We start from the raw sequence: 18,543 nt of genomic DNA on the forward strand, positions 1-18,543 counted from the left end.
TTTCAAAGTCTTTCAAGGTGCTTAGCGATTTGGTTACAGCTATGGACTGTTTTAAAAAATAGGCCAAAAATATGGGAAATTTTAAGCGCATGGCTGAAAAACGTGACATCAGCAAAATACTTCCAATAGAGCAGCTTGGATTCAATTAGGAAAAACTGCTTCCTATTGACTTAAATTTAATGATGCGGCAATATAAACGTTCGACTACAATAGTCTAAATGGAAAATTACGCGACGGCAGAGATGGTTCCATTTTCATCTTGGATCAGCCCCGTCAGCACGAAAAGTGCGTGTATTGCAACAAGTCGGTCCCGAGGGCATGCAAACTCGGCAAATTCGCCCAGAGAAACTGTCAGGACTCGTTCGGCGGCCTGATTAAGCGGAGAGCGAAAATAGACCGCATGAAACACCTGACCCAGTACAATATGCGATCGCTGAGGCCGCTGCAGAGAGCAATGCTGCCACGCGTGCAAAGTCATCAAAATAAATAACACGGATTGCGCCTTTACGACGAAATCGGGAGTAGAAGAAAAGCTGGCGCAACAGGCGAGCTGAAAGGTAATTACGCGGTAAGTTTAATTTCGCTTTGACCTTACAGCGTAACTTATGCAACATAACCAGATTTGCAAGTTTTTGGATCATTGCAAATGTAATACAAACCAATTACAGAAACGCAACAACAATAAGAATTAAGTTGCAGCAAAATGCATAACTGGCCCTGATAGACAATTAACTAAGCGCACCTTGATAGACAGTTAACTTTCACTCGTTATATTAATAGAAAAGGTGTAAACTGCAAACCCCTATAGCCACAAAGCCGCCTTTCCTTTCGCTCGAGGTTTTGAAACAAAGCCTTAAAACAGCATGACCACATAACGGCACACCGTATCCCGTCAGGGCTTGCATTTTCTTTGCAGGTGCATGTGATTTCCTCAAAGCATTAGTGGTTTCAAGCTGCAAATCTTGCACCTGCCCTTGCCTGCAAACTCCTTTGTTAAATTAAATCCCATTGCACTTCTTTTCTTGCTGTACGACCGAGCAAAGACCGTGACCTCGAACGTTGGTTTCCGTTCAAACCCGGCCGTCTACTGTGACGTCACACATAAACAATAACACGTGACACAATGACTGGGCTCGATTGTTGAATTACACCAGTGTACCCAATATCCTTCAGCTCACAGAGAGCTCTAAAGCGAACGAGCTTATATTTCGAGGTTTAGTCACCGTGATCGCTCTCTGGGTGGCCTTTGTTCTCATTGACATCGATTTTTTAGGGAAAAAGATTTGAATTGTGTTTTAGAAACTGAAATAGGCAAAAAAAACGATGCTTTTGTGTTGTCAACAAGCAACACAGTAAGGTATGGAATATTTTCTGCGGTTTTGTATTTATGCAAATCATGTTCTGTTTTAATTTTTTTTGTCAAACACCAACTGGTACACATGCCTGTATCGTTTCAAACCTTTAGCTACTGTGTAGGTAGTCCACACTAGTTAATGCTTTTGTGAAAAAGTGTTTAAGCCTGTCACTGGGACCAGGCGATTTAGGAGTTATTTCTGTTTTTATGAAACGAGATTTAGAAGTTAGAAACCGTGCCCCGAATCAAAAAAATTTAGAATTGAGTGTGAATTACCAAATTTCTGATTTGGCTTCAAGCCTTTAGTTTTGACACGACTCTATGACTGGCCATGGATCACATAACCCACAAGTATAGGATATTTTACATAACCTTCAAATTTCAGTTGACTTGATCGAAGATCTGATGTAATATTGCGATCGACAAGCACAGGCGCTGCGTGGGACAGTTAATTATAGTCACGTCGGTACAGCTTAGCACCGATTAACGTAATTGTGCAGTTGTTAAGACAAATTTTTCGCTTTGGGCCGTTTTGCGAAAAACAAATCTTCGCCGGTCTAAATTTGTTAGTCACGTGACAAAACCTGACGTAAGCAAGGTTGGGAAGCAACGTGTTCGATTCTATTCACTCCTATCGGTTGCGTTTCCAGTGTAAATATGTGAATGTTGTTTATGAGTCATCTGAACAAACAGGCACCAGTGTAGTAGGTGGAAACCGAGTTTATTTGGCTTGTATCATATTATAGATAGACACGCGTACAATGCCAATACGTAACCATGTTAGCTTTTGCTACGCATATACCTAGTCCCCAAGACGCTTGACCTAAACTGCCAGATAATAAGAGTTATATTCACCAAAACCAAAGGTAATAAGGTTACATTGGAGTCGGAACCAACTTTTTACGATTTTTACAACACTCAAGTAAACCTAACGTTATGATACAAAACTAAAACAGTGGGAACATTTTTTGTTTGATATTTTCTTGTCCAATTGTATCAAATCAATCGTTTTGACGAACCATTGGCCGAGGAGAAAATAGTCAACGTTGTGCTTCTGATATTCCCCTTGAAGCAAAAGAGTTTTCACTTGTTCAAAACTCTTAAGGACCAACGGAATTCGATTGTTTAAATACAATAATATTTATAGTAGGTACACGTGCTTGAAATATTTTATTGCCTGTAAACCGAAAGAATCAAGACACTTTTTGATTTCTATGTTCTCTGTTATAACAATGGACATCCAGTAACCCACTTAAACGAGAAATTGCACTGATATTGCAGTAGGCTGACTTCCACAACCATGCAGTCACTTTTCTTGCACTGCAGACATTCGAATCGAACGAAACGGTTCAATAAAATCTATAATCATCAAAACCACGAAGTTATTATTATATCGCATACGTCTGTGGTACTGCAAGCCACAAGGCTGGGTCGGGATTGGGTGAAAAGATACAGGACCTTAACGTGGGAAAATGTGCGGGTACGAGATATTTGCTATCCTTATTTCTCGGGTATGTCCTAATTTTGAAGAGCAATATCTTAGCAAAATTTATTGTCTATACTTCTAAGAAATGTTTTTGACCTGAGTCCTTATTTTCAACAATTACAAGGAACAAACTTAGTGAAATGACAAACAAAATCCCTGCTACAGGTAAAAGTAAACCTAATAGGCCTAATGTGTCGTGAGATGCACGAATATTGCTACAAACAAGGAGTTGCTGAAATAGATTGTTTCTGGCAAAATATATGGCATATGATATGTCATGGCTCATATAAATGCAAAGATTTGTTCGAAACGTTTGTTTCATTTCGCATGAAAGTTTAATTTTTTGGTTGTTCTTATTTTGGAGTCCATGTCGATGACAACCCTGGCAATTGCAATAACATAATCAATATATGCCAGCTGTAAATCAAGAATAGAAAATGTATTCATTGTTGCCCATTGAATTTTGGACCTACTTATCAAGATTTACGAAAGCTGGTGCTTGACACCGAGTGTCCCCTCTCGTGGGGCGTTGGACGCAACAACCAACTCATTGCCACTCTTGAACACAAGAAAAAAAATCATTGTAGCACTCGGAATATGCGCAATTTCTTTGTCCTGGTGAGATTTTCAACTGCTGTTTTACATAGATTTGCAGCCAGGCCTATGTAATGACTTCTTTACAGGCCTTGCCCAGAAATAATTTTAGTGGCTGCTATTCTGCTGTTGAAAATACAATCGTTGATGCTGACTCCCCAGTACGATGCGCCCACTAGCGAGATGGGTAGATTGTGTTCGGAAATCAAATCTTCGCAGTTTTCGACAAGGTCCGTGTGTCCAACTCTGTAAAAGGGATAAAAATGAACCAAAAACTGGATTGAATATAGTATTTATTTCACAATTAGTTATTTTGTACATTTTTTTAACGGAAACTATTTTGTTCAAAACATAAAAAAGTTAAACAAAACGCTGTAATCAGAAAAAAACTTCTAAATTGCATTTGCTAGAGCAGGGGTCGGCAACCTTTTTTGCACTGCGGACCGGTTTTGAATTCGAAATTTAATCACGGACCGGCCTTCAAAAAACTATAAATATTTAGAAATAAAAACACAAAAATAAGTTTATCATCCGCCGATGCACGGGCCAAATAGTTCAAAGCATTTAACCTGAAAAGTATACGGCCCGGTAAAGAACTCCTCGCGGACCGGCACTGGGCCGCGGACCGGCGGTTGCCGACCACTGTGCTAGAGATAAAAAAAAATCCAAAATTATGTATTTTTGTAAAGTGTCCTCTGTATTTTTTTCTGATAATATTTCAACGTGTATAATGTGCCAAAATAAAATTGTCCGTTGTATTCTTTTAAACAAAGAAAGGCTGCTTAGATAAACTGCATTTACTAAGACAAAAAACGAGTTACCCTGAAGCTTCAGACCTGTGGGCAAAACCTAAAGCATTAACCAGTATTTTTACCGCAGACACTAAATTATCAGTTTCAAGGCATCAGGTATTTTGATTATTACCTCTATTGATAAATAAAACGATTTTCACGACGTTAAGAACACTTTAAAGTATATAGTGACTCCCTTATAACCATGATAAGCGGAACTTTAATTTACAGCCGGAAACACGTTAAGCCAGAGGCCTGAAAACATGGCCGTGTCTAAACCGTAATAGTATGCTTGTAATTGGTTGTACGTAAATGTTTCACCGCAATGTATGAGAAAGGCACCGGACGATGTTTTAAATCGTTTTCATCCATATTAACGCATGAAAAAAATTCCGAATCGTTTCTTTCCGTTGGCAATACCACAACAGTTTTAAATTTGTGTAAATGATTTAAATATTTGTAGAGCATACAACTTTGACTGTATGGGTTTTTCCTCAAACGTTCAGTTGTACTCTCGTCCAGTGGTTCCCAACAGGGGAGAAATTTTAAAACTTAAGGGGAGGAATTTAGTTAAATTTTTACACGTGCTTTGTAAATAGACCTTTAACATCAGGGAATATGACCAGTGAAGTTGATAAAATACCCAATTTTAAAAGATTTTGTATGTTTCAGCATCTACTATGTAGTATTTATTTCGAATTGTTAAGGGAGTAATATGTCGAAAAAGCTTGGGAGCCACTACTGTAGTCCAAAACATAAATCCTACCACTTGAATTTAATCCAACAACGCCTCGAATGTAGCATACCATTTTCAGTACCCCCAAAACAACATTTAAACGTACAAAAACTTACTGATATGTGGGGATACATTGTCTGTGAACGTTGACTTGTAAGTGCGAAGGGTCTTTGGTGATTTTGAGTTGCTCAGCAATGCTTTCCAATGCTGATTGTTCCAACGTGGCAGTTGTTACTTGACGTGGATCACCAAACAAGTTTCGAAACCACGAACCTCCCATCATACATGTTAGGCGGGTCGATGGCTTATCCAGTCTAGATGCAGAAATGTTGATTGGGTTGTTCGACAAAACCAAACTATTCTAAAAGTCTATATATCGGGAGGGGAATTTTCATGAAGGCAACCTAACAATTCAGCGCACCACATAGAAGCCACATCGGTTCATACAAATCATACATGTTAGTCGGGTCGATGGCTTATCCAGTCTAGATGCAGAAATGTTGATTGGGTTGTTCGACAAAACCAAACTATCCTAAAATCAGGAGGGGAATTTCATGAAGGCAACCTAACAATTCAGCGCACCACATGGAGGCCACATCGGTTCTGTTCATTTAGGTTTGGGGATAAGGTGAGAAAATTATTAATATTAAGCAGTAATAAGGGAGCGCATTTGGAGAAAAAACGACGGCTTGTCACTTATAGGCCACATGTTCCCGTTCCTGGTCAATTTTTTTAAAGAAATGTGTTGACCCCGTAAAATATTCCACAAACACAGTGTACAAATCCTTCGGCCAAACGAATATAGATTATTTTTTACAAAATATTTGTTTTAAGGTTTTTAGCATCGTAAGTTCAGATTTAAAGAATCTGTACCGGACGACGCTGTATGGCTCAGGGTTTCGTACAGTGAGTTTTTGCTTTCATGTAGTACCGCGATCCAGGGAAAACACACTGTTGTAGGGGATCATTTGTACACAAATTATACATTACTCAGGCTATTAATGTGTCACAGGCAGACTTGGACAACTAGATAAATCTAGTTGACTAATTTGGCGAATTAGAGCAATAATTCTAATTATTATCCACTTTAGAAATATCGAGTAAGCTCTAATTCTAATCTAATTTACAGTTTTGCCAAAAACGCCAGTTTGTCCATGGGCTGTTGCCCCATTATCCAATATGGTTATAAAAGGAAATACAAGTAGGATGTGCGTAAAGAGTTTACTAACCCATCATTAGATTATGAAAAACAGTATTGCAAATGCCAGCGGACAACCACACCAGGTCCGTATGAACGCGTTTAAGCCATGTCCAATTATACAGTGTAAACCGTGCAAATCTCGGAGTTCATTGAAATGAAGTTGGTTGTTTGGCTTTAATCTAATTCTAGCTTAATTTCTAGCTTTTGAGAAAATGGTAAATATAATTCTAATCTAACCAGTTAAAACTGAGATGCTCTAATTTTAATTCTAATCTTATTTTAAAAACCCAAAAAACTCCAGTTGTCCAAGTCTGGCCACAAGCCTCTAACAAAGACATGCAAGAAATGATCACAGCTTTGGGTGGGCAGCAGCCGTTTTGGGGTCAGTGGTTATACCGACTTTTTTATAAGCTCGATTGCGCCTCTAGCTAGAAAACGAATTTTAACAGCGATGCTCTATGTCTGCTGCACACGACAGCTTTATCGTATCCTACAATGTTATTTTCAAACTTCACCACACAAAATTTGGTTTCTGACAGGACATTTAAGCTTAATTGTCAGCTTAGTCTCTTCAAACACACAATAGGTTTTCCCTATTGATTTTGGCATGACGGAAAAAAACGTTAATAGAATGAAAGTATTAGCACACCATAAGAAATACCTGTCATGCTGAGGGAACGCACAAGAGTCATAAATAATTCCCAACACATTTGAATCCTCAACGGATGGAACCAAGTGCCCAAAACCCAGTTGCGGAAGATTTTCTTTAGCTGGACCATCATACTCGACATTAACAACAGCCACGTCCACCCACTGTATGTGGTTTAACATTTGTCCCAGCATAACTAGGGGATATTCCTGTTTTGATGGGCCACCATTGGTTCGCCTGAGAATACTGCTCAACGCATATGAAGGAATTGCAGAAATAAGATGATCTACGTTGTGAATTGCAGAAGGTGCTTCCTTATTACCTGCTTCATTAATAAAAATAAATACAGTAAACTTCAGTTTAACAGATTTGGTTAATCCAGATCTTTGCCTCCATTTCGAACAAAACTTGAAGTACATATGATTTGCATTGTGGTAAAGGTTGAACTAATCGAAATCAGTTAATCTTCGCGAATTCCAGACAAAGTTTTTGGTTTAAACTGGCCCAGATTAACCAAGGTTTACTTTTACTGTATGTTGACTGCTGTAAAAACGTTTTTAAAATAGAAGGGTGGCTTAGCACATATTGCCCTTGCATATACACTACAACCTATTTTAAAACATTAATATATTCCCTATGCTTATTTTATATTGGGTCCCATATCATCCACTGTCTTTTATAACCTTGGTTGTTTCTGTAAGCAGAAACTCATGGGTCCCCCACACATGCAAAGTTGTAAATAATGCATTTCAAGAGATAACTATGAGAAAGTTTGCTATTGTAATGTCAAACACAGTGATCGCTACAGTGCATCAATAAATATGCTAAATGGAGTACCAGCTATTTAAACTCATCTCATTCATACATTTTTGAAGGTTTTTCTATTTTATTGTCTAACTGAGATAAAAATGTGAAATAGTAAGAAAATACGTTAAAACACAACAATCAGCTCCCATTAATTGCAAATTGCACATGATTGTAGGTGGCTAGTGGGGTAAATGATAGGGCTACAGGGTTGAACGCAACAATCGACACCTATAAACGGCGCACTATACAAGCTGTCCAAATTTTATTCAATTCAGACATTGTTTAAAAAAATGAACAATTTCGGGGGTCTAGTTGGGGTAAATAAATAGCACACTCTATAAGGTTAGAGGGGTAAATATTGTGTCTACAGGGTTAAACACAACAATTGACACCTATTAATGACAAATTGTATAAGCTGACCAAAACTCATTTATTTTAACACCGTTAAAAAAACTCACCCATTGTAGGGGGTTGGTGGGGTAACTGATGGGGTTTAACACCCAAAAGTATAAAATATGAAACCACAATGACCCAATAAACAGTCATGTAAAATTGTATCCAAATCGGACAAGGTTTAAAATTTTGACCACTAATGGGGGCTATCGAGTTTTTTTACCACTAATGGGGCTATCGAGTCAAACGAAGCAGATGGCACATCTACATGACCATATCTACCATCTGTGAAAGTTTAAACTAGTGATGTACCGAATCGGCAAAATTTCGATTCGGCCGAAACCGAATATTCGGCGGTTTTGCCGAATAAATTCGGCCGAATCAACCGAATCATTTATGACGTCACGCAAAGTCGTAACCTACACGTTTGACATGAAAACAGAAGTTTATCTACCAGGCAATTAGTGCAGAATGGTTGTGTTTCGTCCTTATTTTCGTTATGTGGGGTTTAACATCGTTTTGATTGCCAACCCGACATGATTGCCAACCCGACAATGAATACTGATTTTTTTGTCTGCAGTGGGAAAAGTGTCAGTATGTTAAAAAATATAATGATAGACGTGATTTCCGTTGGTACTAAGCAGAAATGACACGTTTAACGCTTTAAATGGGTATTCGTAAAAGATTCGGTTTCGGCCGAATCGCAACAAATTATTCGGCCGAAACCGAATCTTTGCAAAAGTGGCCGATTCGGCCGAATAAATTCGGCAAACCGAATATTCGGTACATCTCTAGTTTAAACCAAATCTACCAAAGATTTCATACCAAAAGTGCATGGACAAAAAAGAAAAAAAAGGAAAAAAGAAAAAATCAGAGTGAAATCAAGAAGGGGACCCATGATGAACAAAATTTAGTTGTGCCTACCCTGTGTTTTGAGTTGTAAAGAAAGCTTTCCATTTGGGTGATTGGTGATTTGATGTATTTCTGAGTTTCGTAAGAACTCAACTCCCAAACTATCCTCTAAGTGTTTTGCAAATGCTTCATTAAAATTGGCAAGACCCTGCTTCATAGTCCACTGAGTCCAACGCTCCCTTTTTGCTTTTTTCACAAATGGATTGGCCGTAAGTGTTTTGTTAAAAATCTCTCTGTTTGGTAATAATGGCCTCCTTGGCTTGGCAGCCTGCAAGATTATTACATAAGTTTAAATAACAATTATGTTATATGTAGACTGTTGCAATAGACCAGGGGTGAAACTAACGCCACATGGCAAATCAATTGTTACTGCAAGGAGAGACAATCGAGTGGCTGTTGCGTCACAATAATAGCAAGTGGTTGACTGTGTGGCAATTTTTATGAAAGTTTGACGTCATAATGTTGACAGGGGAGATATTGAATACAAATCACAGATAATGTCGAAGTCATTCAAGGTAATATCTGTACATCAAAGTTTTATTCTTTAGATCCTATTCTGTATACTTTAACAAAATTGTGACGCGGGCCACATTAAAAAGTGAAGCGGGCCGCAGGTTCCCCACCCCTGCAATAGACCTTCTAAAAGTTAAACTTTAAATTATTATTGTCCAATATATACCTTGTGCAAGCTACTGCTCATTTTTTTTTTTCAAGTTTAATCCTACTATGGTGGATTTATGTTTGATGCAATTTAATGCAAAAACCTCTTGTATCACAATCAAAAATCTAAAACTTAAATTACAATTTAAATCTCCCTACTAAAGAAATTTAATGTAACTTGATGAAGCCAAAATAATAAAGCAATATTTTACTTTTCGTGGTCCAAGCCGCGGCCACATCTGGGGAAATGCTGCTTTCATACTGAGCTTTCGGGCATCAGCAGCAAATACACCTCTGGTAAAAGGGTCAATCAGGTAGTCAGCAACCTCCTCACCAAACCTTGCACTTGCAATTTCATGCATTGACTCATATGAGGGTGGAACCTTGTGCAACACAAAATATATGTTTATGCGATAAACTAGGATGTGTAAACCACTCCATATCCTTTTGCGGTCATTTAACAAAGCCTAAAAGGTTGCCAACCCCTGCTATAGATCAGTGGTCTTCAACCTTTTTTAAAAGCGACCCCAATTTAAAAGAAAATTAAATCAGCATTTACATGTGACCCCATACTTTTCCGATCGGGACCCCATATTATTCCTATTTTCATGCAAATATGGCTGATTAATTTTCAAGTAGACTTTAAACATTAGCATTCAGAGTGCATTATTACGCTCAATGTTAGATCCCAAAAGTTTTGTTTAAATTTGGCCAAGCTAATTCGCGTTAAAGCCCACCAGTTTGCAGAAATCAGTAAATTTATGTATTTTTCCCTGTACCCGCTGTATTATTTGGATACAATATGTCATTCATGGGGCTCTATCACGTAACAATGGGTTGGACAACTTATATAGATTATTGCACCACAATGATTAGTTTGTGACACGAGCTACCGAGTTGTAAAGCAAAACATGAGCAAAGGCTGGGAACTAGAACAAAAACGTATCGTTTTTTGCTAATAAATTTAAACGCCAATAAATTGAATTTATAGCGACCCCCAAAAAAGTTTAGGCGACCCCACTTGGGGTCGCAACCCACAGGTTGAAGACCACTGCTATAGATGATTAAAAAGTTTGGAGATCACTGACCAAAACTGTAGTCTTATGTTACTCTAGAGCAGGGCTACTCAAATGGCGGACCGCGGTCCACATCCGGCCCTTTGAGGCATTGGATGTGGACCTTCATGGTCTTTTTTATGGCTACATACACTATCAATTATGTGGTAATTACTTAATCATTGAAATGTAGCAGCAGTTTTTAAACTGGGATCCACATTGCGATTTTTTGAGGATTTACGACAGCTAGGCTACCCCGAAAAGCCTTTCCAAAGTCTTAAGTAAGGTCAGATTGTGCAACTGTGACGAAAAAATGGTCCATTTCACTAAACAATTATCAAAACAGACAATTTTATCTGTGACATAATAAACTTCATTTTAAATCATTGCTAAAGTGATCCTACAAAACTAGATAATATGTGAATATGTATGTTGTGCCAATGTACTTTCACAAAGAGTAAATTAATGTTTAGTGCCTGATACAAACTTTTGTTTTGCTGGCATACATTTGGCTTGAATGAATGTGTTTATGTTGGACCATGATTAGTTACAACCTACAAACCAAAATTGGCTAAGACATGTTGCATTTGCGTTATTGAGAGATGTGTTCAGACCTCATTGATTTTTACCTTTTGTATTTGAACCTATGACAAAACTAATTGAATAACCCAGCTCTAGAGGCTATCATACTATTAACATAGGCGGCATCTTTAGAGAATACATTAGATGCACAGGTAGATGTAAAAAGTATTAAAACTAACAAAACTCTTCTTGTAAATATACCCGCTTGAAAAGACCAGGACCAATAAACCTAGCCAGTGGAGCAGAAAATGGAGTCTTTTTGGTACATGCTGACAAAAGACTATTAGGTAATACATGAAGCTGTTTCTTCACATAAATCAGCCTCTTCTTTGCAGCCACATGTGAATTTGTAACCTAAATACAACATTGTTGAGTTTGAGGTTGTGTATGGAAAACACATCTTATTGCACATGTTTTAACAAGTATTGTTGCTATTGTGAGCTGCATACAGTGCACACTGTTTCGTCCAATAAGACCTCATCAGTGCAGCTGGTGGCCAGAGCTAATATAGCCACCAAATGGCACTCCATTTTGTTGATAGTAACCGGTTAAAAAGCCATGCCTCGTCCTCCTGTTCGATGCCACAACTGGGCATTAACGACAGAAAGGTGCCCAAAACCACTGTTTGAGTAACAAAGTGATCTCTTGTAATAGCTCATCATATGGCTGAAACATATCTCATCACCAGCTGCATTGACTTGACCCTAAGTTACAAATTGTGCAATAACTTACCGGCAATACCTCATCCTCCATTTTAAGGTCAGACACCAGTTGTAGAGTGTTGTTTCCCACAACACCTGCAAATCGAACGCTTCTGGGGCCAAACTCATTAATTGGTCCATCATACACTGAAACAAATACAAAATTAGTTCTTAACAATAAAATACTCATAGAAAAGCAAATATAAATATCCAAATATTGGAACAAGTTTGTTTTTACATGTAATTTATGATCAGTTAATTACCACTTCTGTCCGCTGATTGAACATTTGTTTTCATCCATCCTCCAACTTTTTTATCCTTTTCAACAACAATAATTTTACATTTTTGTGTTGATGTTCGGGCCAATAACTGACTGGCATAATAGGCTGCTGAGAGACCACTAATGCCTCCACCACAAATTACAATTTTCATCACAGTGAAGTAAACAAAAACTGCAAAAAGTAACAACAATAAAACATAGCCCACACATTCTAAAAAGGAAAACAGAGGTACTTTACATAACACTTGTAAACAAATAGAAAACACAAAATTTAAAACCCGCAGAGCGGGAGAACCCCATCTGTGATACAAACAGTGACTTACCGTATTTGCTCGATTGTAAGCCGCGGCTTATATTGTTTTTTAGCTGTCGTTTGTGCGGCTTATATTCGAGGGCGGCTTACAATCGAGGGCGGCTTATATTTTAATTTTATACCGAAATCATTTCTACACTCCAACATTTTAAATTATTTGGGGTTCAAAACATGTATGCATGTACAGATTATACGTCGATATACGTTCTGTTGAGTACAGTTATTAACGTAACTAACAGATATGGGCAAATAGTCATACCAGATAACTACAGAAGGATGTATTAGGAAACAATCGTATCTAAAATTCCAGCGTGCGGCTTACAATCGAGGGCGGCTTACATTATTTTTTTAACACCTCAACATGCGGCTTACAATCGAGGGCGGCTTATAAACGAGGGCGGCTTACAATCGAGCAAATACGGTATTTTTTTCGGATTTATTAAAAAGAACTTTTTCCCACCAGTTAGGTGGCTCTATCTGTTTGTTGTACCTTTATTATCTATTCGTCGAGCATAATATTGGAGAATTTTTTCCTAATAATTTTGTGACTGAAAAAGGCATGAAACTGAATCTCGTTTCTTATCTACTAACTCTTGTTGAGACTGAGAGATTGAAATATCTCCGACGTTATTCGATAAGACAGCGAACACGGGGTATTAGTGAAAAGGCTGCATGCAAATCCAACACAGATATATGTCAATACAGTATTGTGCCAATTTAAGGCTGTTCATACTCAAATTTCCGAAAATGTGTTTTAAAATTTAAATCGATGGTGTATACGCCGTTTTATTTATTTGGACAAAGGATTGTAGGTGTTAGGTTACAATTTGTTTCACCAAGCAAATTGATCCCAACTCAACACATTTTCCTTGACTCCAGACATAGAACACTTACGCCCCGACTTTCAACAACAGAAATAGACGGATATATGCTACTTTCGGAAGGCAGCAGAATCTAAAAAATCTGCAACTTTGCTGATAGACCGTAATTCTTCGCAGTCTTCCTTGTAGGCTGGGCTACTCAAGACAGCTTTCGATAGGGAACGTTTCGTAGAAATAAGTTTGTAGACAAACGAAAATGTTAAGAATGAATGAGAAAAATACGAATTTATTCACAACGATAATCTCGACAGGGAAATGTACGTCTTCAGTCTTCATCAGTCTTTTTAAAAATATTTCTAAATGCAAAATAGCCACACTTTTGCCTCTATACCTGTATTTATGTTTTAACACAACGGCAGTCCTATTGTTGAACTTGAATTTGTCCGAAATAATCGCCTATTGACCCAGTGGTGGGATTCAGCCGATTCGCATCGGTTCTATGGAACCGTCTCACGAAATTTTATGAGTTTAGCGAACCGGTTAGCATTAATGGTTACTGTCAACGGACTTTTTTGTAACAGAACTGGCTGAAAAATATGACTTTTGTGATAGAACCAGATGACAAAAAATTGGAATCCCACCACTGCCCTGGCCGTAGCGTTCATTGCCTTTCAACAAATTTTGCAGTTTCTTATCAGACCAAGCCTGTAAATACAGTTTTTTTTTACTAGAAAAGGTGGCTATTTAATATGTTGCCAATTTATATATTCTTATTAATTCAGTAACAAAATCCCGATAGTATTATTAAAGCACCAGCAAATTGGCACAGTTGCAATATGTATATGCAGTCCTGCAGAATTAAACCTCTTGCGGTGCTCTGGTATTGCAGGCATTACCCAGTGGTGATGGGATTCAAATTTTTTGTCAGCCGGTTCTATCACAACAAAAGTCATATTTTTAGCCGGTTCTGTTACAAAAAGTCATATTTCTATTGACAATAACTAGTAATGGTAACCGGATCGCTGATCTCATAAAATTTTGTGAGACGGTTCCATAGAACCGGTGCGAATTAACCGGCTGAATCCCACCACTGGCATTACCCCTTTGACCTTGACATATTGCCAGATGATTTTGAGATTTTTGAGCAGTTTGATTGTTTGTTTGTTTTATCAAGAGAAATATCAAATTATGACTTCACAAATAGAGTTTTGTAACTACTACATACACTTGAGATGCATGTTGTGCCATGTATTATATACACTCCAGTCAGTTTGTTCTAAAACTGAAACCTGCCTATTGTGATACCTGGTCATAGGTATATTTTGTGATTGTATCAGGTAGACCCCATCAAAGTATTACAAAAATGTACACCCTGGTACAACCTGTGGTGTAAGATGCAACAGGTTGAAAAGCACAGGTTTAGACTGTAAGTGAACGCCTTAATGTTTCTTACCTTAAGTGCCAAAAACAAGTGGCATAACTTTTTTCAACAAAACCAATAAACCGTGACAAAGTGGTCAATCGAAACCAACACCCATACAGTAGTAACATGGTTCACAGCAGACAAAGTATACCGAAAAGTAATTTGTGGTTATTATTGTATATTGCAAAGGTCGGTAACCCCTCGCACGCGTGCCAAGGTTGGCACGCGAGGTGATTTTTCTTGGCACGCCAACCGATTTGCTTGTTTATATTGAAGTCCTAATTTAAACAGTTACTCTGCTTGTTTGAGTTTTTCATCATTACATTGTCGTAAAATCCAGCCAACGGGTACAAAACATTTTTCTTTATGCCTACTACCAAGGTCATCTGGCACAATCCACTATTATCCACAAAGTTGGCACGCGAAAACATTACCACATGGAAATAACAAGTAAATTGGCACGCGGTGCTTAACAGGTAGCCGACCCCTGGTATATTGTATCTAAAATAAACCGTACCGTATTTACTCGATTGTAAGCTGCATGTTGAGGTGTTAAAAAATGATGTAATCCGCCCTCAACTGTAAGCCACATGCGATGTTAGTTACTATTTTTTTTATTACATCTTTCTTTTGTATCTTAGCAAAACTAATTGCCATAATTGTTTGTCAAGCAAATAACTGTAGGCCTACCCAGTAGAATCTATGCTGACTAATAAAGTCTAAATGCAAAATAATTTTAAACCTAAAATGAATCAACAGGGATGTAGAAATAATATCGATATAAAATTAAATTGTAAGACGCTCTCGATTATAACTTACTGAAGGGGGAAAAATAATAATCCGCGGCTTACAATCGAAAAAATGGTAGAGCTACTATTAATGTAAGAGCTTACAGTAGATCGGTGGAGCTACTAACAAGGTACCTGCAGGTAACAAGGCCCCTTAAAAAACTATTGCGCATAACTAAAAAAACATTCAATAGTTTCCGCCCAAATTTGGCATGGTGGTTGTAGCGGTCAATTGTAATCATCCATCAGACTTTGAAGGCGTTTGCAAGATTAGTTTTTGTATGATGACAGCTTAAAAAAATTAAAAACTTGGGCCTTAATACATACCTATGCTGTTAATTAGGCCCAACATTTTTATGTATTTTTTAAAGGTCGAGAAATCAATCAGTCTACTTTATGCTTTGCGTCGGTCCAAAACAAGTTTAACCAAGCAACGTTATTAACTTTAAGACATATAACTGTTAATCTGAAGGTACTAACAACAACGAATAAACAACCACTTGACAGTTGATCGCCAATAAAGCGAAATGAAAGATCACACTCCAAAAACTTAAAAAAATACTTATTATTGGAACTTTCATCTCTCTAATAAAGCAAATAAGCAATTTTTTGCATACCAGTCGCCTTTGCTATAAAAAAACCTATCGAAAATAACAAAAAATTGTTGGGCCTTATTGCCAGCAATGGCTGACAAACGAAACCCTAATAAAATTCATTTGAGGTAATTCTTTTTTTCAGATTGGATAACGCTCCAATTGAGCTAAAATGACCCCTTTCTGATATATCCTAATAAGATTTTATTTCGACAACAAAACCTTTTTATTTTTGTAACAAATTTTTTTTTTAAATAATAAAAAGCTGCAAAAAAACACTTTTGAATTTGGATTGGTCGTAGAAACTAATACACAGAACTTACAGGTCCAAAACTTTCCAAATCATTGTAAGTTTGAATAAATCTAAAAATTATATCGAAACGGAAACATTTTTACATGTATACCAAAAAATATGAGTAGTGGGCCTTATTACCTTCCGGGCCTATATACCTTCAGGTACCTCACCATACATCACGGGACACCCCAAACTGCCTAATTTTCGACTAGTGGCGCAATGGAGCACTTTTTTTACACTTAAAACGTTATATCTCAAAAAACAAGGTAGGGGAGATGCGGGACCATTGGGCCAAAATTCAGTTTTTCATGACTATTTCTTTGAGTTCGAAAGAAAAATTGCCATTGAACACCTGTACTAATACTACACGTTTTAACACACTTACACAAGGGCATAACTTTCTTATTTGGAAATGAGTTGGCAAGATATTCCGTTTTAAAAATTACAAAAAATATGGCTCAAAGGTCCTTACCCTTGGGGACCATTGAGCCTCGCATAAAGGACCTTTGGGCCAGTATTTTCATGTGATATTGGACCATTAAACCACGTATGAGGGAGCTTATTAAGTGTTGTGTTTGAAAGTAGAACGATTTTATTGAAAAAGAAATCTAATATTAATCAAAAGAAAGAAATACAACCAGCATCAATAGCTTTGTAGGCCCATAAATACAAGAAATCACAGTTCACAAGTCATAACTGCTTAAGTTAAGGGTTGCTGTAGATTTCGCCTCTTTGGTGTATCTTTGCAAAGTTGCACGAGGAATGTTGTTGCTGAAAGCGGCTTCTCGGGTGGTACATTTTTTATCCAAAACCTCTAGAACAGCTTTTCTCAAGCTAGAGTCAGTATAATGTCTATACTTTTCTTTGTTTATTTTTTTATATGATTTACTAGACTAATATCAGACTCTATTAATATAACAATTCATTTGTGTAAAGATTTTTGACAGTTTAATATGCAACATAAATACATAGGCCTAACACAAAAATTCATACTTAAAACCCACAAGCACAACGCATGTATTAACGCTATTAAGGTGTAAAGTCAAAGGACCTTTGGACCATGCCCAATGGTCCTGTGAACAACTGGCTCAATGGTCCTATATTGCCGCCATTACGAACTTATCTGACTGAACTACGTTACACAGATCAACTTAAGAAATACTAATGCTCATCTAACGCTACAACTAACTAACTAATGTCCTGCAAACTTTGTGTTTTAACTAGCTTTCTCTTACAAAGAAATTACAAAAATGTAAAGGAGCAAAATATTTACTTTCAAGCTACGAAAACTTAGTTATGCTCACAGTTTCTTCTGTAAGTGACTGACCTTCTTGTTGTTACAGCTTTAAAACTATTGCAACACAAGTACTTTAACGCATTAATGAGAACTCGCTACAGCGACCAGTTTGAGAGAAACGCATGATGGCCCAAAGGTCCTTCATGCCCAATGGTCCCGCATCTCCCCTACTACTAATGGCCTATAAAAGTAAGGATATAGGTTGCATTCTGTAGCAACTAAAGCTTATGTATAGACTTTAGTAGTAACGACTCACTTAAAGTTTACTGAAGTAACGGTCCATTGGCGTTGTGTAGCAACGACCCACTCAAAGTTTGCTAAGTTCCGCCAATATCTTTTTTTATGCGCTGTAACGAGTGGCATGGGTTCACAAAACTTGAGACAAAAAGCAGCAAAAACAAATAGCCTGTTGGGCAGCACATCTCTCCATGCCCAACAATATGTACTTTAAAAGTTAAACTATTGCCTTTTTATGATCTGCATAACTTGCAAACAAACCATGGTGAACTGTAATGAAATGGTGTTCTAAACTAATTTGCAAATCGTTTTGTGGCGTACTGTTCAGTGTACAGGATCGGTGGTAGCCTACTTTACGCCAAATAAACCGCTCGACTAAATATGTTTGTCTTTTAGCTTACATTCTTGATTTGTGGCCATTGGGAAGATAAGGAAATATTTGTCAGTATGAAAAAGCATCAAAGGCAACAGCGCAACATTATCATCCTGTTGTGTAACAAATTTTGTTTTATAATTTAAAACACCTTCAAGTAGTGTTCTCCTAATGAACATGTCTGTATTAAAGTTGAGAGTTT

At 37.4% G+C, this 18,543-nt stretch overlaps 1 protein-coding gene across 4 annotated transcripts; it reads right to left on the minus strand.

The window, feature by feature from the left end:
* Positions 1 to 2,507: 2,507 nt before the first annotated feature.
* LOC145230570 (protoporphyrinogen oxidase-like) lies at positions 2,508 to 12,707 on the minus strand. 4 transcript variants are annotated; one of them, XM_080096016.1, is made up of 9 exons: positions 12,525 to 12,707; positions 12,185 to 12,373; positions 11,953 to 12,068; positions 11,422 to 11,574; positions 9,796 to 9,966; positions 8,936 to 9,191; positions 6,824 to 7,133; positions 5,078 to 5,275; positions 2,508 to 3,680 (listed from the first exon to the last, which is right to left on the minus strand). In XM_080096016.1, the coding sequence occupies exons 2-9, from the start codon at positions 12,351 to 12,353 to the stop codon at positions 3,518 to 3,520; spliced, it is 1,536 nt and encodes a 511-aa protein (XP_079952142.1). In that variant the 5' UTR covers positions 12,354 to 12,373; positions 12,525 to 12,707; the 3' UTR covers positions 2,508 to 3,517. The 4 variants fall into 4 exon arrangements, with proteins under 4 accessions (XP_079952142.1, XP_079952144.1, XP_079952141.1 ...); XM_080096018.1 differs by having other exon boundaries at positions 6,824 to 7,136; positions 12,525 to 12,574; XM_080096015.1 differs by lacking the exon at positions 12,525 to 12,707 and having other exon boundaries at positions 12,185 to 12,432.
* Positions 12,708 to 18,543: the final 5,836 nt, after the last annotated feature.

This window comes from Phallusia mammillata, chromosome 5 (genome assembly GCF_965637545.1).
Source record: "Phallusia mammillata chromosome 5, kaPhaMamm4.hap1.1, whole genome shotgun sequence".
NCBI classification, from domain to species: domain Eukaryota; kingdom Metazoa; phylum Chordata; class Ascidiacea; order Phlebobranchia; family Ascidiidae; genus Phallusia; species Phallusia mammillata.

Bases quoted from the DNA above. Each gene is read 5' to 3' on its own strand.
- LOC145230570 (XM_080096018.1), bottom strand. From the start codon at position 12,353: ATGAAAATTGTAATTTGTGGTGGAGGCATTAGTGGTCTCTCAGCAGCC. The intron at 9,967-11,421 runs GTATATTTACAA...GTGTTGCACAAG, and splicing joins GTCCTGGTCTTTTCAAGCGG to GTTCCACCCTCATATGAGTC. The intron at 5,276-6,823 runs GTATTTCTTATG...TTCTGCATCTAG, and splicing joins GCGTTCCCTCAGCATGACAG to ACTGGATAAGCCATCGACCC.